At 39.9% G+C, this 26,084-nt stretch overlaps 1 protein-coding gene across 1 annotated transcript in view; it reads right to left on the minus strand.

Annotated features, from left to right (window-relative positions):
• Positions 1-26,084, minus strand: part of RGSL1 (regulator of G protein signaling like 1) — a 93,756-nt gene that overhangs the window by 63,858 nt on the left and 3,814 nt on the right. Inside the window, exons 3-9 of the mRNA XM_043568048.1 lie at positions 23,028-23,102; positions 17,816-17,945; positions 15,956-16,060; positions 14,798-14,959; positions 12,791-13,770; positions 2,265-2,327; positions 1,648-1,870 (exon numbers count right to left, since the gene is read on the minus strand). Coding sequence (XP_043423983.1) covers positions 1,648-1,870; positions 2,265-2,327; positions 12,791-13,770; positions 14,798-14,959; positions 15,956-16,060; positions 17,816-17,945; positions 23,028-23,102 — 1,738 coding nt within the window. The remainder of the gene's footprint in view (positions 1-1,647; positions 1,871-2,264; positions 2,328-12,790; positions 13,771-14,797; positions 14,960-15,955; positions 16,061-17,815; positions 17,946-23,027; positions 23,103-26,084) is intronic.

Consider the following 26,084-nt stretch of genomic DNA (forward strand, 5'->3'; position numbering starts at 1 on the left):
CAAAGTCCCCCACACCCACCCCCAAAGCCAGGCTTACAGACAAAACTCACAGGTGTTTGTACTTGGCTCTAACTGTTTGTTTTTCTAGGTCATGGTGCCCTCCATTCTCAGGAAGTAGTCCCCACCTACAAAATATTCTTCTCTAGCCAGACCACAACCCACATCCCGCACAAGTCCCAGATGAAGCCCCTGAAAAAGCCTGCCACCTCCTGCTCTCCCTAAGAGTTGACCCCCTTCCCACAAGCCCACCATGGGTGCAGCTGAAACCCTCTCACATCCTTCAAAACCTTTAAAAGGCCCAGCGCAACAGAAGCTCAGGGCTGACATCTGTCTTGATGTGTGGCCCCTCTCCCTTGGAGAGTAAATAAACTCTGTCCTGCTTATTGTTCTACTCTTTGTGCAATTCTTTGCTGCCCACATCACCAGCCACCCTGCTGTGTTTTGAAAAGTGTAGGTCATGTGGCACCTGGGAGGCTCAGTGGGTTCAGCGTCTGACTCTTGATTTCAGCTTAGGTCTCAGGTCATGATCCCAGGATCTTGGGATTGAGCCCTGCGTCAGGCTCCTTGCTAAGCATGGAGACTGCTGAAGTCTCTCTCTCTCTCTCTCTCTCTCTCTCTCTCTCTCTCTCTCCCTCCCTCTCTTCCCCCTCCCCTACTCTCTCTCTCTAAAAAAAGTGTAGGTCGTGAATCAACACCATGTCAAAAAATTGTCATCACCAGGTTTTACAAAACTAAATAGAATAAAATACTCTAATATAGTATATTAGAGTATATCATCTTATATAATAAGGGTAAGTATTGCTTTGAGAAAGTATTTTCCACATATATGCACGCACATATATGCAAGTATATGTTCCCTGAAGTCAAATGTATTTATTGCGGATCGAAGTTTGAGAAATACTGCAGAATCCTGATGGCCTCAGCATAGATAATTAAAGCAGTTTGTTCAACTTTGATATTAATGGCTAACATTATTGGACTTTTACCATTGCCAACCATTGTGGTAGTAGCTTTCATAGATGACATTGGGTCATCTTCACAACAAACCTATTACTATTAGTCCCATTTTAAAGACAAGAAAGTGGGATTAAAGAGAGGTTAAATATATTGCTAAAGTTTACAGTCACTAGCAGAGTTAGGATATAACCCAGACCTCTGGGACAGTGGAGACTTGTGCTCCTAACCACTCCTCTTCACTGCCTGAGTGGGCTGCTGTGTTATGTTAGGAGAGGGGAGTAGCTATTAAAAATATATTCACAGAATTTCTTGGACATGACTCTGAAGGAGGTGTGGTAAGGTGGAACATGCTTATCAGACGTAAAAAAAAAATGAGGTATTTTATAACTGAGGTGATGCTTTGCTGACTCGCCAAACTTGAGTGCTCTGGGTCCCTTCAGGGTTAGTAGAGGCCAGTCAGTCAGTAAGATCCTGGCTCTGCCACTTACTGTGTGACCTTGGGAAAGTCACTTATCTTCTCTGTGCCTCAGTTACTCAGTATTTACCTCACAGGTTATTTGAATATCAAATGGGGTAATCTTTGCATTGCACAGTACTGATGTGCAGTAAATAATCACTAAATGTTAAATACTAATATTTTGAAGTGTTCTATATGTTAGGGCAAAAAAAAATTATGATGACTGCCCTTACCTGCTTGAAGCACCGGAGACTTTAGTTCTACCTGGAGAGACCCGCCTTGTCTCAGATCCTCAGTAGCTATCTTTTGCCACTGCAGAGAATCCATTTTCTCCATGTTAGCCAGACCCTGGCTTAGCTCCAGGGATTCCTCACACCTCTTATAAAGAAGAATGTTCTCTTCTTTGCTTATAGATCCTTTTTTATGCCATTTGTCTCTGATGAACTTGGTCTGAGTCTAAGAGAAGGGAATGGGGGCAGATAGCATTTGCTATAGGAACTAGACCAAAAGCAAGATTTGTAATAGCCCAGTCCTTCTGTGCCTCCTTGTCAGGTAAACTTATGCTGATTGCTTTCATTGTGTTAAGAACCATTGCTCCTTTACACGGCAGCCCCTACCCTCTTCTAATGAAACCCATTTATACAAGGGAGAAATTCTATACGAATGTGACTTGTTCAAAGTCAGCTATTGCACTTGAGTCTTTTTCCTTGAGAGACCAGGTCAACTCCCAATTTCCTCTGGGAGAAATAAAAGTTTCCTTTACTTCAACAAGTAAGGCTTTTAAGAGAGAAGTGGTTCTTTTTTCTTCCTAGAACCTGTTGATTCCTCCCCAACTCAAAGTCCCTCCTACTGTAAAAATGAGAAACCAGTAGTCCTCTTCATCCAGGAATTCATCATACCAGGGACTGAGCATCTGAAATCCAAACAGGACAACAACATGATGAGGTGATGCACCGTTTGCTGCATCTCTCATGCTACTGTTCATGTGGGAGAAGAGCAGGCTACAGATTCTGGATTCTCTAATATGGAGATATAATCTAACAGTAAGCATTGGCCGTGACCAACAAGGAGGCAACCTTTATCTCTCTGAATATGGAAGCTTGTGCAGTCTTTCTCTGAATCTCAAAAAATGGTACTTGATATTTACTTAAGAAAAGATATAATTTGGAGGGTCAAGATGGTGGAACAGCTTGGATGCTTTTTTTTTTTGCATCTCTTGTCCATGAAATACAGCCAGATCAACACTAAACCATCCTGTACACCTAGAAAACATACTTGAGGAGTAACACAACAATCTGCACAAACCTGAACCCCAGAACTCAGCAGATACGTGGCATGGAGAGGTGAACTGGGAAAGAGAGAAGCCACAGAGGGCAGGGAGCTGTTTTTGCTTGTGGAGAGAGGATGAAGATGGGGGAAGGGAGTACAGGAAAAGCACCCCCCACCCCGCGCCAAAAGCAGCTGAAGAGAAAGTGGAAAAGTGGAAACAGCTACAAGGACTGAACAAAAAAGGGAGAAAGGAGGAAGGAGAGGGTTTAAATTCCATTAAGACTCTATAAACAGGGGGAGAGCAGAGTCTGAAACTCCACAGCTCTATACCTGGCAGTGCTCTGGAGGGAAGGGTGAATCCCCAGGAGCAAAAATCAAGGTCCAAGGGGTCCTTGGGCCAAATGGGGAGAGGCAGTTCCCCTGCTGGGAGGACATTTGGTAGAGGCTCTGCAGCCACCCCACAAGGAAAGATCCCAGTGGACCCTGGAGAACAGCCACGTTCGATGGTGCTGAAACAAGGACGTTAAGGGTGAAGCCTGGTGCCAGATGTGTGTTGTAATTTACCATATCTCTGAACTGCTGCTGCTACATGATCACGTGGACTTTTTCTGGGGTGGCTGGCACCTAGCCACAGTCTGGGCATTGGCAGCAGCATGGTCCCATGAACATTCCTGGGGGTAGGCGGCACCCAGCCATTGCTCAGTGAGACCCTCCCCCAGAAGGTCTGAGTGGGTCAAAGCCTCAGTCCCACAGAAGTGATGGGTTGGGAAACACAGCCACATCTGAGATAAAACTCAGGAGGGAGGGGTCACCTGGCAACCTGATGGCTTGGTCACGGACAGTGTAAAAGCAGGAGTGGATGGAAGCCACACACAAAGAACAGGTGTGCGATTGCTGATCAAGGAGAACAGAGTTCCGATACTAGAGACTGGGTAACTGGGTGACACCATTTTCAACCCTCCCCGAATGCACATATACCTACAAGTGCCACAGCAATCCACCCAGTAAGCTAAGCAGCGCCATCTAGTGGAGAATGGAGATGTTACACTAAGCCCTGCCCAACTGGGCCAACCTCACTATTCAGGAACACCACAGGTTTCTCTGTCTGCTTAGTTTATGGACTATAAAGTACTTTGTACTTTGACTTCTAGGGGAAACTGATGCAATTTGAATTGTATTTCAGTCTGTTTGCTGGTCTGTCTATTCAATTTTTTTTCTTTTTCTTTTTTATTCTTGAATATGGAAAAAGAAAAATATATTTTTATTTTCAATTTTTATTAAAAATATTTTTCTTGGGTCGCCTGGGTGGCTCAGTCAGTTAAGCAGCCGACTTCGGCTGAGGTCATGATCTCGTGGTCCGTGAGTTCGAGCCCCGCATCAGGCTCTGTGCTGACAGCTCAGAGCCTGGAGCCTGTTTTGGATTCTGTGTCTCCCTCTCTCTGACCCTCCCCTGCTCATGCTCTGTCTCTCCCTGTCTCAAAAATAAAACGTAAAAATAAATAAATAAATAAAAATATTTTTCTTTAATTTTTTTCTGCTATATATTTTTTTGTAAATTTTTCAAATTATATTTTACTTCCACCATTTCATTTTATTCTATTTCATTGTATTCATTTTTTCAAATTTTCAAATGTTGTCCCTTTTTCTTCATTTCTTTTTTTTCTAATTTTCAAACGTTGTCTTTTTTTTTCTTTCTTTTTCTCATTTCTTTTTTTTCTTTTTCTTTATCTTTTCTAATTTTTCCCTTTTTTCTCATCTCTATCAAACTCCTTTTAACAACCAGACCAAAACACACCTAGGATAGCATCGTTTATTTGATTTTTTTGTGTGTTGTTTTTAATATTTTAATTTTAATTTTTTAACTTATTATTTCCTTTTCTTCCTTCAAAATGATGAAATGAAGGAATTCACCCCAAAAGAAAAAGCAGGAAGAAATGACAGCCAGGGACTTAATCAACACAGATACAAGCAAGATGTCTGAACCAGAATTTAGAATCACGATAATAAGAATATTAGCTGGGATTGAAAACAGATTAGAATCTCTTTCTGTGAGATAAAAGAAGTAAAAGCTAGTCAGGATAAAGTACAAAATGCTATAACTGAGCTGCAATCTCGAATGGATGCCATGGCATCAAGGATGGATGTGGCAGGGCAGCGAATCAGCAATATAAAGGACAAATTTATGGAGAATAATGAAGCAGAAAAAAAAGGGAGACTCAGGCAAAAAAGCACGATTTAAGAATTAGAGAAATAAGTGACTCATTAAAAAGGAACAACATCAGAATCAGGGATCCCAGGAGATGAAGAGAGAGAAAGAGGGGTAGAAGGGTTATGTGAGCAAATCACAGTGGAAACTTTCCTAACCTGGGGAAAGACACAGACATCAAAATCCAGGAAGCACAGAGGACACCCATTAGATTAAAACAAAAAAACCCCTGACCATCAACAAGGCATATCATAGTCAAATTCACAAAATACTCATTAAGGAAAGATTCATGAAAGCAGCAAGGGAAAAAAGTCCTTAACCTACAAGGGAAGACAGATCAGGTTTGCAGAAGACCTATCCACAGAAACCTGGCAGGTCAGAAAGGAGTGGCAGGATATATTCAATGTGCTGAACCAGAAAAATATGCAGCCAAGAATTCTTTATCCATCAAGGCTGTCATCAACATAGGAGAGATTAAAATTTTCCCAAACAAAAATTAAAGGAGTTTGTGACCACTAAACCAGCCCTGCAAGAAACTTTAAGGGGGGGGCACCTGGGTGGCGCAGTCGGTTAAGCGTCCGACTTCAGCCAGGTCACGATCTCGCGGTCCGTGAGTTCGAGCCCCGCATCAGGCTCTGGGCTGATGGCTCAGAGCCTGGAGCCTGCTTCCGATTCTGTGTCTCCCTCTCTCTCTGCCCCTCCCCCGTTCATGCTCTGTCTCTCTCTGTCCCAAAAATAAATAAACATTGAAAAAAAATAAAAAATAAAAAAAGAAACTTTAAGGGGGACTCTCTGGAGGGAGAAAAGATGAAAAAACAAAACAAAGCAAAACAAAAAAAAGCAACAAAGACTAGAAAGGACCACAGAACACCACCAGAAACTCCAACTCTACAGGCAACATATGGCAATAAACTCATATCTTTCAGTACCCATTCTAAACGTCAGTGGACTAAGTGCTCCAATCAAAAGACATAGGGTAACAGAATGGATAAGAAAATAAGATCCATCTATATGCTGTTTACAAGAACTAAAGACACCTTCAGATTGAAAGTAAGGGCATGGAGAACCATCTATCATGCTAATGGTCAACAAAAGAAAGCCAGAGTATCCATACTTATACAATCTAGACCTTAAAATAAAGACTGTAACAAGAGATGAAGAAGGGCATTACATCATAATTTTAGACCAAGACCTAACCATTGTAAACATTTATGGTCCAAATGTGAGAGCACCCAAATATATAAATCAATTAATCACAAACATAAAGAAACTCATTGATAATAATACCATAATAGTAGACTTCAACACCCCACTTACCACAATGGACAGATCATCTAAACAGAAAATCAAGAAGGAAACAATGTCTTTGAATGACACACTGGACCATATGGACTTGACAGATATATTAAGAACATTTCATCCTAGAGCAGCAGAATACACATTCTTCTCCAGTGCACATGGAACGTTCTCCAGAATAGATTACATACTGGGACACAGATCAGCCCTCAACAGGTACAAAAAGATTGGGATCATACCATGCATATCTTCAGACCACAATGCTATGAAACGTGAAATCAACCACAAGAAAAAATGTGGAAACATAACAAATACTTGGAGAGTAAAGTCCATCCTACTAAACAATGAATGGGCTAACCAAGAAGTTAAAGAGGAAATCAAAAAGTACATGGAAGCCAATTAAAATTATAACACCACAGCCCAAAACTTCTGGAACGCAGCAAAGGCAGCCATAAGAGGGAAATATATAGCAATCCAAGACTTCATAAAAAAGGAAGAAAGGTCTCAGATACACAACCTAAACTTATACCTTACAGAGCTGGAAAAAGAACAGCAAATAAAACCCCAAACCAGCAGAAGACAGGAAATAATAAAGATTAGAGCAGAAACCAATGCTATCGAAACCAAAACAAACAAACAAACAAACAAACAAAAAACCAGTAACAGATCAATGAAACCAAAAGCTGGTTCTCTGAAAGAATTAACAAAATTGATAAACCCCCTAGCCAGTTTGATCAAAAAGAAAAAGGAAAGGACCCAAATAAATAAAATCAAGAATGAAAGAGAAGATCGCTTCTTGGCCTTTTGGTTAAGATCAATGAAAGAGGAGAAATCACAACCAAAACAGCAGAAATAAAAACAATAATAGAATATTATAAGCAATTATGTGCCAATAAAATGGGCAATGTGGAAGAAATGGACAAATTCCTAGAAACATAAACTACCAAAACTGAAACAGGAAGAAATAGAAAATGTGAATGGACCAATAACCAGTAAAGAAATCGAATTTGTAATCAAACATTTCCCAAAAAGCAAGAATCCAGGGCCAGATGGCTTTCCGGGGGAATTCTACCAACATTTAAAAAAGAGTTAACACCTACTCTCTCAAAGCTGTTCCAAAAAATACAAATGGAAGGAAAACTTCCAAACTCTATGAAGCCAGCATTATTACCTTGATTCCAAAACCAGACAAAGACCTCACTAAAAAAGGGGAGCTATAGACCAGTTTTCCTGATGAACATGGATGCAAAAATCCTCAACAAGATATTAGCCAACCAGATCCAACAATTCCTTAAAAAAATTATTCACCACGACCAAGTGGGATTTATACCTGGGATGCAAGGCTGGTTCAATATTCGCAAAACAATCAATGTGAGACATCACATCAATAAAAGAAAGGACAAGAACCACATGATCCTCTCAATAGATATAGAGAAAGCATTTGACAAAAGACAGCATCCTTTCTTGATAAAAACCCTTAAGAAAGTAGGGATAGAAGGATCATACCTCAAGATCATAAAAGCCATGTATGAAAGACCCAACAATAATATCATCCTCAATGGGGAAAAAATGAGAGTTTTCACCCTAAGGTCACGAAAAAGACGGGGATGTCCAATCTCACCACTGTTATTCAACATAGTATTGGAAGTCTTAGCCTCAGCAATCAGACAACAGAAAGAAATAAAAGGCATCCAAATCGGCCAGGAGGAGGTCAACCTTTCACTCTTCACAGATGACATGATGCTCTGTATGGAAAACCCACAAGATTCCACCAAAAAACTGCTAGAACTGATCCATGAATTCAGCAAAGTTGCAGGATATAAAACCAATGCACAGAAATAGGTTGCATTACCATACACCAATAATGAAGCAACAGAAAGAGAATTCAAGCAATGGATTTCATTTACAATTGCACCAAAAACCATAAACTACCTAGGAATAAATCTAACCAAAGACGTGAAAAATATATACACTGAAAACTAGAAAGCTTATGAAAGAAATTGAAGAAGACACACAAAAAATGGAAAACTATTCCAAGCTCCTGGATAGGAAGAACAAATATTGTTAAAATGTTAATATTACCCAAAGCAATCTACATAGTCAATGCAATCTCTATCAAAATAACAGCAGCATTCTTCACAGAACTAGAACAAACAATCCTAAAATTTGTATGGAATCAGAAGAGACCCCAAACAGCAAAGCAATCTTGAAAAATAAAAAGAAAACCAAAGCTGGAGATAAAACCAAAGCTGGAGATCCCAGACTTCAAGCTGTATTACAAAGCTGTAATCATCAAGACAGTATGGTACTGGCACAAAAACAGACACTCAGATCAATGGAACAGAATAGAGAGCCCAGAAATGGACCCACAAACGTATGGCCAACTAATTTTTGACAAAGCAGGAAAGAATATCCAATGGAATAAAGACAGTCTGTTCAGCAAGTGGTGCTGGGAAAATTGGACAGTGACATGCAGAAAAATGAATCTGGACCACTTTCTTATACACAAAAGTAAAGTCAAAATGGATGACAGACCTAAATGTAATACAGGAAGTCATCAAAATCCTCGAGGAGAAAGTAGGCAAAAACCTCTTTGACCTTGGCCACAGCAACTTTTTACCCAACACATCTCCAGAGGCAAGGGAAACAAAAGCAAAAATGAACTATTGGGACCTTATCAAAATAAAAAGCTTCTGCACAGTGAAGGAAACAATTAGAAAAACTAAAGGCAACCAACATAATGGGAGAAGATATTTGCAAATGACATATCAGATAAAAGGTTAGTATCCACAATCTATAAAGAACTTATCAAACTCAATACCCAAAAAACAAACAATCCAGTGAAGACATGGGCAAAAGACATGAATAGACACTTCACCAGAGAAGACATCCAGATGGCCAACCGACACATGAAAAAATGCTCAACATCACTCATCATCAGGGAAATACAAATCAAAATCACAATGAGATACCACCTCACACCTGTCAGAATGGCTAACATTAACACATCAGGCCACAACAGATGTTGGCAAGGATGCGGAGAAAGAGGATCTCTTTTGCACTGCTGGTGGGAATGCAAAATGGTCCGACCACTCTGGAAAACAGTATGGAGGTTCCTCAAAAAATGAAAAATAGAACTACCCTACGACCCAGCAATTGCACTACTAGGGTATTTATCCAAAGGATACAGGTGTGCTGTTTTGAAGGGGCACATGCACCCCAATGTTTATAGCAGTGCTATCAGCAATAGCCAAAGTATGGAAAGAGCCTAAATGTCCATCGATGAATGAATGGATGTGGAAGATGTGGTATACATGTATATACATGAGGAGTTTAAGATACAAAACAGATGAACATAAGAAAGGGAAGCAAAATTAATATAAAAACAGGGAGGGGGGAAAAACATAAGAGACTCTTAAGTATTTAGAATAAACAGAGGGTTGCTGGAGGGGTTGTGGGAGGGGGGATGGACTAAATGGGTAATGGGCATTAATGAATCTACTCCGGAAATCATTGTTGTACTATATGCTAACTAACTTGGATGTAAATTAAAATAAATTAATTTAAAAATTTTTTAAAAACTGGAAAAAAAGAAATATTCACATTTCCTTGTTCTTTTCTAAATAAATTACCATCTCATCTGATTCTCAAATGGTCCTGAGAACCAAACATCTTCTTTTGAAGTGCCTTCTCCTCATATTTCCCACTTGAAGACCCTACCCACCTGTGCAGAATATTTCATTAAATTAAAAGAAACAAACAAAAAACAGTAACAACAAAAAACCTATAAGTCAGTGTTCAACTAGGTTTATTTGGCTGTACTCTCACCTTCATTCATTAATTTATGTGACAAATAGTTTCTGAGGGTCTCCTATCTGTCAGGCATTGTGAAAATGACTGAGAATATACAGATCAGTATGCTACAAGCATTGTTCCCAAGGAGCTCATCTTCTAGCATGATGAATAGCATAGGATACCATGCTACAATATAGGTGTGAACAAAGTTCTCTGGGAGCAGAGAGGCAGGAACATTTTTTTTGTTTTCTTTTGAGTCCAGGAAATCCAGAAAGATTTCATAAAGGCAAAGAAACTTAAAAAGGAATTTGCGTTTTTCAGGATAAGTAGGAACTTACCATAGGGAAGTTGAGTAAAGGGCATTCCAGGCAGTTGGAAGAATGTAAGCAAATGACCAGAGATTGGAAAGGACATGTTTGAAAATGGTAAGCACTCCAGCATCACTAAGCTGTAGCATCCTTCAAAGAGTACAGGGGTGGGGCAGTGGCAAAGGATAAGGCAGTGAAGATTGGATGGGACTACCCACTCGAATGCCTTAAGCAGTGTAGGCATTATTTTGCAGGGAATGGGTCACCAACAATAATTTTTAAATGATGTAATATTGTCTTTACAAACTGCCCCAGTCATGCTGCCAAAAGGTGAGTCTAAGAATACAAGTTTTAGTAATTTCATCAGATCTCCTGCGTTCCTGGGAAACAGGAGTGAAGTATATTCCTGAGAAAATTATGCTCTGTGATTGAATACTAGCAATACATAATGTAATATGAGGTGACTGACCAATGGATAAGCTCTAAATATATATGTTAAATATGAATAATAAACGTGTGAAATGAGTACCCTATTAAAATCCCTTCCATCTTAAAAGATTTATGACTCTAAAAACTGGTGAATAAGTGATCTAATTGGTATCTTAACAAACAATGCTTAATAGGGCACTTTCCATTAGAAGAAATAGTCAGATGTGCAGCAAAAAAATAGGAAAAAGTAAAAACATACTAAAACAATATCTAAACTTATAATTACCTTTTAAAATTTGACCTACTATTATATATTTTTTCTATATATATTTTTGTTAGAATATATTAGGGTTTCCTTTAGAATTCAGTTTGTTCATCACTTGGTAAACTCTCCTGTCCCATCCTAAAAGCAGTACATAAAGGGACCAATAGTACATATTTCCCAGTGTCTGTAGAACTCCTTACTCCCGTCATCTTCAGCACCTGCTCGCAATCCTCTCCTCACTGGTTAAAGCAAAGGCAATTTTTAAGCCTATGCTCTGTCTTCCAAGTTCACATCCACTTCTCTACCTATGTCCTTTTATAGTATAGTATCCTTAATGTATCTATAAACTTATTAAATCCACAAATGCAATTACAAAATATGATTTTTTCCCACTTTTCATTTTATATGTGAGGACAAAGAGACCTAGGGATATTGAAGGATTTAGACTTGGAGTTTGTTCAATACCACATAGCCAAACAGTGACAGACCCAGGACTCTAAAAACCTTTCCTAGACTGTGTCTCCACATCAGTGAGTCAGAAGTCAGGAAATGGACATATCAGTGGGCATGCTATCAGCACTTCACAAAGGTTGATTGGATAATTGGAGGATGGTTGAAGAGCTGGATGAAAATCAGAATTCTCATAGAAACTAGTTGTCTCCAACTAGAAAGGATAGTCCTGGTCAAGGACAAAAGAGGGGCCATTGCCAACTGGAACTTATTGGTTCAACAGATGTCTGTGGAGCATGAATGCTATCAACACTATCAAGCACTGGATACAATACCCTAAGGTACCGTTCTAGATGCTGGGAAGACAGTACTAGTGAAACAGATAAAAATTTCTGCCCTCATAGGGAAAAAGAAAATAAGCAAAATAAGTTTATGTATATAATATATGCATACATGTACATTTTAAGGATTATATGTGTATTATACAGACATTCATACAATGATGTATGTATGTATGTATGTATGTAAGATGGATGGATCTAGGTAATAATAAGTGCTAAGGAGAAAAGTATAATGGGAATGGGGTGAAATTTTATATGAAGTGGGTAAGGAAGGCCTCACTGAGATGACTTGAGCAAACAGCTGAAGGAGTGCGGGCTCATCTGCGTGAACATCTGCACATTATACACAATGGGAGCACCACCATTGAGCTGACAGTGTGTCTGGAATGCCGGAGTGATGAGCACAGGGGCAGTGGAAGATGAAGCTAGAGAGGGGAGGTAGAGGAGAGATTATGTAGGCCTTGTCATTTTGGCAAGGACTTTGGATTTTACTGAAGACAGAAAGGCATCTGTTTTCAAGGTCCTCACTCACTTCCTTTTATTTATTTTCAGTTAAATTACACAATTTATGTTTCTGCAGATTCACCATGGCCAGTTGAAATGAGCCTGCCTAGGACCAAGGACAGATCCATAGGCATCGGTTAGGAGGCCACTGTAGTAATCCAGGTGACACTGGATGTGACATGGGCAAGTGTGGTTTTAACACAGAAAGGGAGGAATGCCAGATTCTAGATATATTTTTAAGATTGAGCCAACAGGATTCACCAATAGACTACACGTGGGTATGAGACAGAAAGGTAAGTCATGGGTGATATCAAGATTTTTTAAAGGATTTTTGGCTTGTTCTTGGGAACTTGCATAGCTTTTTCCTAAGAGATCAACCAACTCTTCAATATGTGAAGAGTGATGCGAGTAATTATATCATTAACTTAACCAGCATAGATGACCAGATAGGAATTTTGTTCAGTCAGACATAATCTTCCAGATACTAAACCATTTCTGTCAGGTAAGGCCTACCTTGCAGATCTCCCTCTGGGCTCTGGGAATCCAGGGGTTTACATCCCCAGAAGGCAGCATCTCCTTCAGGCCTTCAATGGTTTGGGATTTTAGTGGTAGGCATGGACCAATCTGTTCATTCAGGTAGAGTTCACAAATTCTGTTGCCCAGCATGTGCTGAAAGACAGTATTCCCAGTCTTCCTGTTACTTATCAGGACACTGAGGAAATGGTGCAGGTCCTGCCAGAGGTCCAGGAGTTGGATCTCCACTTTCAAATTCTGCTTTTTCAGGTAGTGCCGGAAGGGGCGCCCTGCACAGTCATCAGCACACAAGGCCCAGTGGGTGTACCCTAAGGAAATGCTTTGTTTGATGACTTTCTTGATTGTCATCTGGGGGCAGTGATTGATGCTAGGGGTGACAGTCCTCATGTGTGTAGAGAACGTTGTCTCAAAGAGGCCCTCCATGTGGAGGTGGCTCTTGGATTTCTTCTTCATGTTAGACTTCCCGGCACAGAGAATATCCTTTTCCTGGGAACTGATTATTCTCTCCTTTGAAGACGTCACTTTCAAGGAGGGCATTTGTGTATATTTGTATTTGTATGTGTCCTTAACTTGAGCACACATCTCCTGGAGGGGCGTAATGTTGGTTTCTGGTTTGGTATCTATTTCCAGAGTAGAGCCATGGTCTGTCAACTGCCACATCCTCCTCTTGGTCGTCTTGCTTGAGTACCGCTTCTGGGGGTAGTGGCACTTCTTGATGCTCATGTTTAGAGGGAGTTCTCCTATGTGAGTACAGCAAACACTGCATAGGCGAGTCTCATATTCCTGCAGCAGACCTTGGCATGATTCCACTTTGGTCATAATCGTCCTGGCATGGGTGTAAAAGTTGGGGAGCCAATAGCTCTGAAGTTTGAACAGAGCCACTTTCTGCATGTGGCTCAAAATCTCCCTCCTGGTGGTTGATTGGTTGGGATGCCAGATGGATAGGTTCAGAAGGGACTCTGGAAATAATAGAAAGACACGAAGGATGAAAATGATCTAGTGGTAGTGATGATAATGATGTTGGGAGAGGTTTTTTGAAGTTTTCCAAATGTTGTTATGTATAGCATTTCATTTGTTCTTCATGCAACCCTGGTGTATGGACAGGACAAATACATAGTAAACACGTTTTAGGGATTTTCTCAGGGAATGGTGACCCCTTTCTCTGATTACCTTCCCTTTCTCCCACATAAATAATACAGTTTATGGGATTCATTGAATTATTTTTTGGACAATTGGATGTTACCGTAAAGAAAAGCAAAATGAACAAGAAAATATGTTTAAGAATAGGAGGCATGTACCTATGAATGGGATTTTTCAGAGTCAGATCTACCTGGAGGAAAGGGTTTAGACTGGATAATTTGAAGGAGTCATTACTAGCTCTGATTTTAATGTAATAAATTCTCAGTGATCTCTATCAATAGAGGAGTGTGACCAATCTCAAAACACAAATCTTCTGGAACATATTTATATTTGGGTCAGGAATGTCTCCTTAATTAATAAATAAATAATTTTTGATGAATCTGATGTTCTAGAGTAGAGGCTGGCAAACCTGTAAACCTCAGCTTTGTGAGTTATATGCAGTCTCTGCTGCACAGTCTTCTTCTTTAGTCCTTTAAAAATAGTAAAACATTCTTAGTCCACAGGCTATATGCACTGTGTTTTGCCTGTGAGCTCTAGTTTGTTCTAGGGAATCTCAGTTTTTAAAAAAGAGGTGCCATGCCATCTCAGAAGATGCAGAAGCTGTTTAAATATGCTGTCCCAATTCGTCTTCACTCCTTCCAGCCAACCTACACTGGTGAGTAATATCTCAGCAAGAAGCACATACCAGCCTAAGGACAACTGGACTCTTGCAACCCTTCCCTGTTAAGGGTTCCCATGACATCCCTGATACACAGAAAATGGAGAGGGTAGATGCCTACAAAATGATTGATTTTTTTGGTTACATCCCCCAGTGATTTCACTTCAGATATGCTTTATAATTCTTACTGATGTTCATGTTGCAGAGAGTCACTACTCTTGAGCCCTCCTGTAAATGGGTAGCCTTCAGCACAAGGAGGAGGGACAGATAGTGGTCTCTCATTTCCGGGTCCATCTCATCTATGCTCAAGATCTTCTCAGCAAGGATCCAGAAATCCACCAGCTCTTCACCTACAGATTAGACAGGGCAAGCACAGCGCTGCACCCCAATGTTGCCCCTTCTGTGGTTACATCTGGGTGTAGCAGCTAATACCACTCCCCACCACCAGCTTGCTCTATTGTCTCAAATAGTACCATTAGTCACTTCTTTGGTTTCAGGCATCATCCCTAGTGATGTCGTAATGTGGGGGCAGATGGAGGCATGGGGAGAAGGGACTTAATGGATAGGGACCTTGCGTGACTTTTGTCGTTGTGAGGAAAACTCTTAGAGAAAACTGAAAGACTGTGAGAATGGATCATGAGACACTTGGATTTATCCAAAACATGAAGATGAGAAGAAAAAAAGAACATTTCCCATATCATGGACCCAGAAAAACCAGAAGAAGGAATAATAGAACCCAAAGATGCCAAAGACTACATTCCCTGTGTCACAACTTTGCCAGGGTTAAAGTCTGAGTGACATACTAAAAGATAGCCTGTCTAGTTCTTCCCTACCTGCGCCCTGGAAATCCAGGATTTCACCCTTAAACTAGGGCTTGTCCTTGGATGAAAATTAATGCTGCTGAACTAGAGTGTCAGCTAGTGCTGGCTGCTCACCTCCCAGTAGTCATCAACCACTGGACTCAACAGAACAGAAAGCAGTGCATGTGAACACTTCTGCTATAGGTATTTGTTTATTTATGTGTTCCTTGTGTGTTTCCCCACCATTGTGATAGCTTTATGAAGTGGAGATTTATGGCTCTTATTCACAGTGGCTTCCACACAGTCGTGCTCAACATTGTTAAGTGAATAGATAGATGAATGGATGGATGAATGAACAAAATAAAAGGACTCTGTTTACTTTTGCCCTAACCTACACTGTGGACCTATTTTCAAAGACTTTTACACAAACTACAGTATAAAACATTTATTTCCCATATGCATACATTATTGTCAATAAGTGCTCTGGGGCATCCTGGAAGCTGTTATGAACTTGCAAGGACTCCAGAAACAACTCCAAGAACCTACCTGTACTGCCTTTGAGGTAGGTACAGAAGCGCCACATCCCTCTGACCCCACCAATGCACTTCTGGAGTAGCCACTGGTCTGCTTTTTTCCATCTCAACATCTTGGCTGCCAGGAAGAGTCCATGGTAAGAGAGAGAGAATGAGCTCTTCTCCCAGCCCCTCTCTCAGCCTTGCACACAGCTAGACCCCCATTCACTCAGGGTGAGTGAGGAAAAATGGTGGCCATTTAGACGAGTTGGGGTAGGAGTATGCAGTACTTCTGAAGGCAGGAAATAGACCCTGTAGTGACACGCATCATATGAGGGACCCACAAGCAGAGTATAATCCACAGATCAAAAACACCACCCAAGGCTCTTTGCCTTCTATAATCCACACCTGACAGTGATTTTGCCAATCCAATTTTCCCAATATATATATTGAAGAAAGGAGATGAATATATTGGGTATTTTGTTATATTTTACTCAATGTAAGTCTCCTGAATCTCAACTTTCCCCAGGTGGAACACAGTTTCCTTTGGCTAGTTGAATTGAGAGTCAAATTATTGATTCAACCCTAGATGGCAATTTTATTAATTAATTCTCTTAACAAATATATATTATTAATATATTTGTTAAATGTCTACTACTTAGTATCATTCTAGATGTTTGGGATACATTAGCAAACAGGAAATCCTTGCCCACAAGGAGCTTACATTCTGGTGAAGTAGACAGATAATAAACAATAAGCATAATAAGTACATTATCTAGTAAGGTTGAAGGTTATAAGCACTACAGGAAAAAATGAAAAGGTAAAAGAGAGTAAAGGGGGTTGGGAGTGTTAGGACAAGAGTTGAATGAGTGGCATTAGGGTCATCAAGGTAGCCTCTTCTGAGGAGGTGAGATTTGCAGAGATTTGAAGAGGTGAGAGAGGGAGCCAATGTGGGTATATTGACAAAGCATTCCAGGCAGAGTAAATAGCCAGTGCAAGGCCTTGAAATGAGTATGTGTCAAGGCAGGATTTTTGAGGAACTGCAAGCAAGCCAAGTGTAACTGAAATGGAGAAAGCAATGGAGGGAATAGGAGGAGATCAGGTCCTAAAAGTAATGGACCCACATCTTGAGGATCCTGAAGACCTAGAGATATAGGGGCATTAGATCTCACACTGAGATGGGAGTCATTGGTGGGGGTAGGGAGCAGCCAATAGAGGAGTTACATGATCTGAATTAAGTTTTAAAAGGCTCTCTCCGGGTGCCTAGGTGGCTCAGCCGGTTAAGCTTCCAACACTTGGTTTCAACCCAGGTCATGATCTCACAGTTCATGAGTTTGAGCCCCGCTTTGGGTTCTGCATTGACAGAGCGGGCCCTGCTTGGGACCCTTTCTCCCTCCTCTCTGCCCCTCCCCTGCTCACACTCTCTCTCAAAAAAAATTTTTTTTTTTTGTTTTGTTTTAAAGGTTCTCTCTGGCCGCTTTGAGCAGGAGAACAAGAGCAGAAACAAGGAGACTAATTAAGAGATGATTTCAGTAGCCAGGTGAGAAATCGTGGTGGCTTAGACCAGGTGGTACTAATGAAGGTGGTGAGCTATGTTTGATTCTGAATATATTTTAGGCAGTTTTGCCATGTTCTGTGTCCACCAGTAACTCTCTCACTTCTGGCTACAGTGAGACAAATAGCACATACAACCTATCTGACTCCTGCTTATTGCTGTAGGTACCAATTTTTCAGCCTAAGCTTTCACCTACTGCTGCATTACAAGGTGGGCCACCCTCACATCTAAGTCTACAAAGGTGGCCAGTATTTGTAAATTACTATAGGACTGACAGGAACAGGATCATTATACAGCCTGGCTTCCCATATTTCTCCACACACACACCCTCATGCTTACCTCCTTCTGGGGACTTAATGAAACTGATGAGCTCTTGACAGAGAATGTAATGGAAACACAAGTTGGTTTTACAGAAGAAAGGTAACCGGTATTTTTCCAACCAGGTCAATAATCCTTTGTACTTTGCAATCTAGAGTGCAAACAAAATGGGAACAGAAAAGAGAAATGGAACTGAAATGCTAAGAAATGCAGCTTAGCAAGGGGCAATAAATAACTTCACACCTGCAGTACCTGGCCCACAGGGGAGGTGTGCTGATTAAAAATAGTATCTAAGAGGAGTGAAGTCTTGGCTTCCCAAGCCAAGGCTCCCAAAGGAGTGAATGAATTGGTAGGAGAGAAAAGGTTTGGTCTTTCATCAAAAATGTTTCCTTACTCCTGGGTCAAGTTGTTTAAGAAAACATCTAAGTCTTGCTAGGTAGAAGAGAAGCAGAAGAAATTTTGGTCTGTGGTGTCAACTCTATTCAATTTGTTTCTTTGTAAGCACACTTAAAATTTCTTACAAGTTCCTTACCCATATCAAATGTACAACATGTACAAAAACGCACAAAGGGGTGTATATGTGGCTCAGTCAGTTGAGCCTCTGACTCTTGATTTTGGCTCAGGTCATGATCTCACAGTGAGTTCAAGCCCCATATCAGGCTCTGTGCTGACAGCATGGAGCCTGCTTGGGATTCTCTCTCTGTCTCTGTCTCTGTCTCTGTCTCTCTCTCTCTCCTCTCCCCCCCCCCATGCTCTCTCTCTCTCAAAAATAAACAAATATTTTTTAAAAACCATACACACAAAGACTCACATCACACTTAACATCATTTAGAGTATAGGTTGGATCACTGAGGGATTGAGCCACCAGAGAAGGGAAAACATAAAATTTTTCTTTTTGCCTGTACCTTCCACTCCTCTTTACCCATTTTTCCCATTCCCCCCCCCCATCCACTTCCCATGTGGCAACCACCAGTTTGTTTTCTGTATTTATGGGTCTTTTTCTGCTTTTATTTGTTCATTTGTTTTGTTTTTTAGATTCCACACATAAGTTAAATCATATAGTATTTGCTTTCCTTTAATTTATTTCACTTAGTATAATACCCTCTAGTCCCATCCATGTTGTTGCAAATGGCAAGACAAGATCTCATTCTTTTTTATGGCTGAGTAATATCCAGTGTGTGTATGTGTGTCACACCTTCTTTATCCATTCATCTATTGATGATACTTATGGTGCTTCCATATTTTGGATATTGTAAATAATGCATAAACATAGGGGTGTCTATATCTTTTCAAATTAGTGTTTTCACTTTCTTTGGGTAAATACCCAGTCATGGAGTTACTGGATTTTATGGTAGCTCTATTTTTAATTTTTTGAAGAATCTCTATACTGTTTTCCATAGTGGTTACAGCAATTTACATTCTCACCAACAGTGCATGAGGGTTCCCTTTTCTCCACAACCTCACCAACACTTGTTATTTCTTGTCATTCTGACAGATCTAAGGTGGTGTCTCATTGTGGTTTGATTTGCATTTTCTTTATGATTCATGATATTGAACATCTTTTCATGTGTCTGTTGGCTATCTGTACATCTTTATTGGAAAAAATGTCCAATCAAGTCTGCCCATTTTTAATTGGATTTTTTTTTTGGTGTTGAGTTATATAGTTCATATATATATATATATATATATATATATATATATTAACCTTTTATTATAGATATCATTTGCAAATATCTTTTCCCTTTCACTGGGTTGCCTTTATGTTTTCCCAATGGTTCCCTTTGCTGTGTAAAAGGTTTTTACTTTGGGGGCACCTGGGTAGCTCAGTTGGTTGAGCGTCCAAATTTGGCTCAGGTCAGGATCTCACGGTTCGTGGGTTTGTGCCCCACATGGGGCTCTAGGCTTATGGCTCAGAGCCTGGAGCCTGCTTTGGATTCGGTGTCTCCCTCTCTCTCTACCCCTCCCCTGCTCATGCTCTGTCTCTCTCAAAAATAAATAGACATTATAAAAAAATTTTTAAAAAGGTTTTTACTTTGGGGTAGTTCCAATAGTTAATTGTTCCTTTTGCTTCCCTTGCCTGAGGAGACATATACATAAATATGTTGCTAAGGCTGATGTGAAAGAGAATACCGATTATGCTTGCTTTCAGGATTTTTATGGTTTCAGGTCTTACATTTAGGTTTTTAATCCATTTTGAGTTGATTTTTGTGTACGGTATAAGAAAGCGGTTTCATTCTTTTGCATGTAACTGTTCTATTTTCTCAACATTATTTATTGAAGAGACTATCTTTTCCCCCACTGTATATTCTTCCCTGCTTTGTTATGGATTAATTTACCATATAAGTGTGCGTTTATTTCCGGGCTCTATCTCCTATGGATAGACCTATAGATCTATCCTATGTGTCTATTTTTGTGTCAGTATCATACTTTTTTTGATTATTATAGCTTTATATTTTAAAATCTAGAATTGTGATATCTTCAGTTTTGTTCTTTTTTCTCAAGATTGCTTTGGCTTTCTGGAGTCTCTTGTTGTTCCATACACATTTTAGGATTATTTCTATAGTTCTGTGAAAAATACTATTGGTATTTTGCAACACAGATTGCATTGAATCTGTAGATTGCTTAGGGTAGTATGGACCTTTCATCAATATTAATTTTTACAATCCATGAACATGACATGTCTTTCCATTTGTGTCATCTTCAATTTCTTTCATCAGTGTTTTATAGTTTTCAGAGTATAGGTCTTTGACCTCCTTCCTAGGTATCTTATCCTTTTTGGTGCAATTGTAAATGCAATTGTTTTCTTAATTTCTCTTTCTGCTATTTCATTATTAGTGTACAGAAGCACAACAGATTTCTGTTTATTAATTTTGTATCCTGAAACTTTACAGAATCTATTTATTACTTCTAACATTTTTAAAAATATAATTTATTGTCAAATTGGCTAACATACAGTGTGTTAAGAGTGCTCTTGGTTTTTAGGGTAGATTCCGTGGTTCATTGCTTATCTACAACACCCAGCGCTCATCTTAACAAGTGCCTTTCTCAATGCCCATCGCCCATTTTCCCCTCTCCCTCACGCCCCCATCCACCCTCAGATTGTTCTTTGTATTTAAGAGTCTCTTATGGTTTGCCTCCCTCTCTACCTGCTTATAACGATTTCCCCCTTCCTTTCCCCCATGGTCTTCTGTTAAGTTTCTCAAGTTCCACATATGAGTGAAAACATATGATATCTGTCTTTCTCTAGCTGACTCATTTCTTTTTTTTTTTTTTGAGGGAGTCTTTAGGGCTTCATATGTATTATGTCACGTGTAAATAGTGCCAGTTTTACTTCTTCATCAATTTAAATACCTTTTATTTGTTTTTTATCTGATTGCTGTGGTTGGAACTTCCAGTACTGTTATATAAAAGTGGTGAGAGTGGACACTCTTGTCTTGCTCCTGATCTTAGAGGAAAAGCTCCCAAGATTTCACTATTGGGTATGATGTTAGCTGTGGTTTTGTCATATATGGCCTTTGTTATGGTGAGGTATGTTCCTTTTGTTTATTATTAAAATTTTTTTAACGTTTTATTTATTTTTGAGACAGAGAGAGACAGAGCATGAACAGGGGAGGGTCAGAGAGAGGGAGACACAGAATCTGAAACAGGCTCCAGGCTCTGAGCTGTCAGCACAGAGCCCGATGTGGGGCTCGAACTCACAGACCGCGAGATCATGACCTGAGCCGAAGTCAGCTGCTTAACCAACTGAGCCACTCAGGCCTCCCTGAGTTATGTTCCTTTTAAACCAACTCTATTGAGGGTTTTTATCATGAATGATATTGAATTTTGTCAAATGCTTTTTCTGCATCTATTAAGATTATCATATGATTTTATCCTTCATTTTGTTATTGTGGTGTATCATGTTGATCAATTTGCAAACACTGAATCATCCTTGTATCCATAAAATAAATCCCATTTGTCACAGTAAATGATCCTGTTAATGCATTGCTGATTTCAGTTTGCTAATATTTTGTTGAGAATTTTTGTACCTATGTTCCTCAGAGATATTGACCTGTAATTCCCCCTTTTTGTAGTGTTTTTGTCTAGTTTTGGTATCAAGGTAATGCTGGCCTTGTAGAAACAAAGGTATTTGGAAACTTTCCTTCCTCTTATATTTTTTAGAATAATTTCAGGAGAATAGGTATTAACTCTTCTTTAAATGCTTAGTAGAATTCGCCTGTGAACCCATTTGGTTCTGGACTTTTGTTTGTTGAAAGTTTTTTGATTGCCAATTCGATTTCTTTACTAGTAATTGTTCTATTCAGATTTTCTATTTATTCCTGATTCAGTTTTGGAAATTATATGCTTCTACAAATTTATCCATTTCTTTTAGTTTGTCCAATTTTTTGGCATATAATTTTTCATAGTAACCTCTTATAACTTCTGTAGTGTTGGTGGTTATTTCTTCTTTTTCAAGAAAATAAGGATTTTACGTTTCAGGGTTTTTCTAGGGAAATCAAATATAAGACTCAGAGTGGAGTGTCTTTCTCAGCTCTTCAGGTCTCATAGAAAAATGAAATCTGTTGTGAGTGTAGCTTAGAGTGATCTTTCTGATCCCACATGCCACTGGTAGAGCATGCATAAGTCTAAGGTCTACACAGTAGGAAAGGAGAACAAGAAGGAGGAAAAGGAGAAGAGAAAGACAATGGACAAGGAAGACAGTTATAAAGAGAAAAAAAAAGATTGGGAGGACATGTTTCTGAAGGAGAATGGCAGGATAGTCATTAAGAATTGCATAGTGGTACCTTATCTTTATCTATAACTTATAATGCAAATAATCACTAAGTGGACCATGCACTGCCACTTCCTACCCCACACCTGTGGCAGGCATTGCCAATCAATTCTCAGACTCTTTCTTGCTTATGTATGGCCCCAGAATTCTTCTAAATGGTGTTCCAAGCATTTCCTACCCAATAATCACGGTGGACATGAAAAATGGTATCATTTGCTGGCCATAGACTAGAAGATAGAGGAGAGAATTCACCAACAATTGTCTGTCCAAGTGGTAAAAACACAAAAAGGAGAAATGTCTATGCTGGCTTGATGCTGTTTGTCCTACTCACCTGCTTTATAGTTTCTTCCAGAGTCACCCTCTGGGCCTCCTTTCCCTTTTACCTCTCCATCTCTCGTGCCACACTTCAAATTTAGTTCCCTCTCCCCCTAACCCAAACCCTCTGCCATTCAAGAATCTTACCACGTCATAAGGTACTTCTGGCCACAAGCTCCACTGTGAATTTTCAACAGCATAAAATGGTGTCTGACCAAAGACCTGCAAAAGAAAGCTAGGAAATGCCAGAGGGGTAGAACTTCTCTTCATAAATATGTCCCAGTCCAACTGCAGCTCAGGGGAAGGGGGTTCCATTGATTTCCTATTCTAAGAGACATTAATTCATAAATTCATTCCACTAAATCAACCTTCCTTGCAGAAAAACACCCAAAATAGACTAAACTGCAAATTCATTGATCTTTGGGGTCAACTCTGACCCAACCTGGAAGTTATCTTGCCTGTGTACAAAGGCCAAAGCATTATATTAAAAGGTATTTACTTTTGTATTACATTATTCACTTCTGCATGGGTTTAGAGAGTTAGATCAAAGGTTGGAAACATTTTTATAAAGAGAAACAGCTTTGGATTTGCCTAAGCTCTTGAACTGGAGAAAGTAGAGGGGCCTAAGGATATGAGGGTTAGAGGTACAAATTTCTTAGTGGTGGTATTAAGAATGTCCAAAATTTATAAATAATTCTAGGTTACTTTCTTGGAGAAGGGACTGTGACCTTGGCAACCAGCTTTGAGACTGATGGGCAAGGCCTTCTATATTTGTAGGTATTTGAGCTTAGCAGTCTCAACATAGGTACCAACATGTCTCAAAGTATCCCCACATCATTTGTGAAAAACTAGAGGGGCTGAAGTCTCAACTTCTGGCTGAGCTCTTAGAACATGATGTCAGCCTCCATCTCTCCAAGACTGTCAGCTCCAAATTTTGTCAGTCTGAGGCTCTCTCCTTCTGTCCCCTTTGTCCTTGGATATGAGATATATAAAGAAGGCAGTGGTACTGATTGTACTTTACAAATATCAGCCTGTGAAGGAGGCTCAGTCCTTAGTGACTCCTCACTGGTCTGCACTCAGGGTTTGACATGACATGCCCTGTCTGGCATGTGAAGTTGCCTTTATGAGATGTATGGGGGGACTAAGGAGTCATGAGATTCTGTAGGAGTAGTGCATGGAAGCAGTTTTACCATGTGATCTTTGCACCACAGAGGGCATGAGGCCAATGTGGAAAACATACCAGTTTTAGAGAGCTCCAAGACTTCCCCAGATTTTCCATGTGTTCTTGGGCAAGTCATTGAACTTCTGGTGTCTATCTCACAGGATGTTTATAGAAATTAATGGTCAAAATTTGTAAATTGACAGCAGTATTCAACATAAACTAATACTGTCTCTCTAAATAAACCACAGCTACCTAAATGGCCAAGACTTTCTTACATTCTTGGTTGGGATTCTAGTTCCCACATCATTCTTGCCATTTCTAGAACATTATTATAGACTGCTTAAGTTGTGTTGATAAATTGACTAACTACAATGCCCCAAGATTACTTCTGCAAACTTTCATTAAGACAGTGGCACCACCTTCCATCAGGCATCCGACTCCTCCCTTCTTGTTACCACCTCTCCCTGACATTCAAACAGTGACAGAGTCCTATATTTTTCTTTATTAAAAATCTCTCTAATTTGTTCCATTCTCTTTATCTTCTTGCCTTTAAACCCTCACCACTGAAACAATCTCCTAACTGCTCTCTTCGCCTCCATTATGGTCCCCTAATGGCCAAACCTGTGGTCAGACTTCTACAGAAATAATTTGCACAGATGAAAGTCTGATAATGTTACTCCTTTACTTGAAGCCCTTCAATGGCTCTCCATGACCTTCAGGATGATGTCTAAACTCCTAAGCATGGCCTGACTGCTCTGAGAGGCCTGGCTTAGCCTGTCCTGCAGTTTTATCTCTTGCTGTGTCTGCCTCTCACAACTTTTTCTTCAGCCTTAGTTGCTTAGTGTTTCTCCCCAAATACCGTGGGATTAGTTTCCTTGGTGCCTTTACTTACTCTGTTCTATCTATAAGTCCTTTGCATCTTAATAGTCGACCCTCCTACCTCCTACCTCTTTATCCACATCTCCTCTTTTCCTTATACCTCTTTTCCTCCTACCTCTTTATCCACATTTCCCTCCCCATTTTCTTCCCCAGCCAATTGTCAGCTACATTGTCTTCTTTAAAGACTTGGCTTGTGTCACGTATTCATTGAAGTCTTTCCTGACCTACCAGGTAGAAGTGGTCTCTCCTTCTGATGCACTTGTACTCCAGTGCCTTCTAGACATTCCTATCATGTCACCCACAACCCTTTTTGCACTCACTTTAAATATTGCTCTCGCACATTAGGAATTTCTTGAGAACAGTGATAGCATCGTTAATATTTGCATCCCCAGTACTAAGCCCACTGACTGGCACAAAGTAACTAACTACCCAATAAATTTTGTAGGGTAGTACACAGTGGCTTTTTCCCAGTTGTATGAATTTCACACTTTAATAGGTGGTATTCTATGGAAAGGTATACACTGAGCCACAATTTATAAGGCACGAACCTTAAAATATAACCAAAAACTTAAATGAAAAAAGATGTGGGATTAGTCCAGATTTGGCTCTAAGAGTATTTTGACATTCGAGATTTATTTTAGTTGCAAAGGTTGAGAAAATATATGTTTGGTTTCAGTCAACAGCTCAACAACTGCTCTGGCCAAACACCTGATAAGGGGAGCAGAGCAGAATAAATAATCCATGGTCCTTGTCCTGCAGGAATCCACAATCTCACAGTTCAGTAGGAGACACACACACGTACAACACAAGAGGGTTGCAAAGTGCCAAGGGGCACAGAGGCAGGGAGAAATAAGTTCTAATTAGGAGAAGATAGGAATTTCCTAAGAACAGGATTTAAGCAGAGATTTGAAAAATGGTTAAGACTTTCGTAGGTGGAACTATAAAAGCTAACAACACAGCCAAGAAGGGGTGCAGAGGTGAGAAAATGCCAGGTGTACTCTATGAGGATACAGGTGCTATCAATGCAGCACTGGGTACCAGAGGATGTTATGGGAAATAAATGTGGACAGGCAAAGGCAATTAAGGAAGCTGAGGAGTTGGAATTTATCAACAATGGGAAGCTCCTAGAGATTTTAAAGGAGATTCTGTTTATATTTATTTGC

Source organism: Prionailurus bengalensis, chromosome E4 (assembly GCF_016509475.1).
Source record: "Prionailurus bengalensis isolate Pbe53 chromosome E4, Fcat_Pben_1.1_paternal_pri, whole genome shotgun sequence".
Lineage (NCBI taxonomy): Eukaryota > Metazoa > Chordata > Mammalia > Carnivora > Felidae > Prionailurus > Prionailurus bengalensis.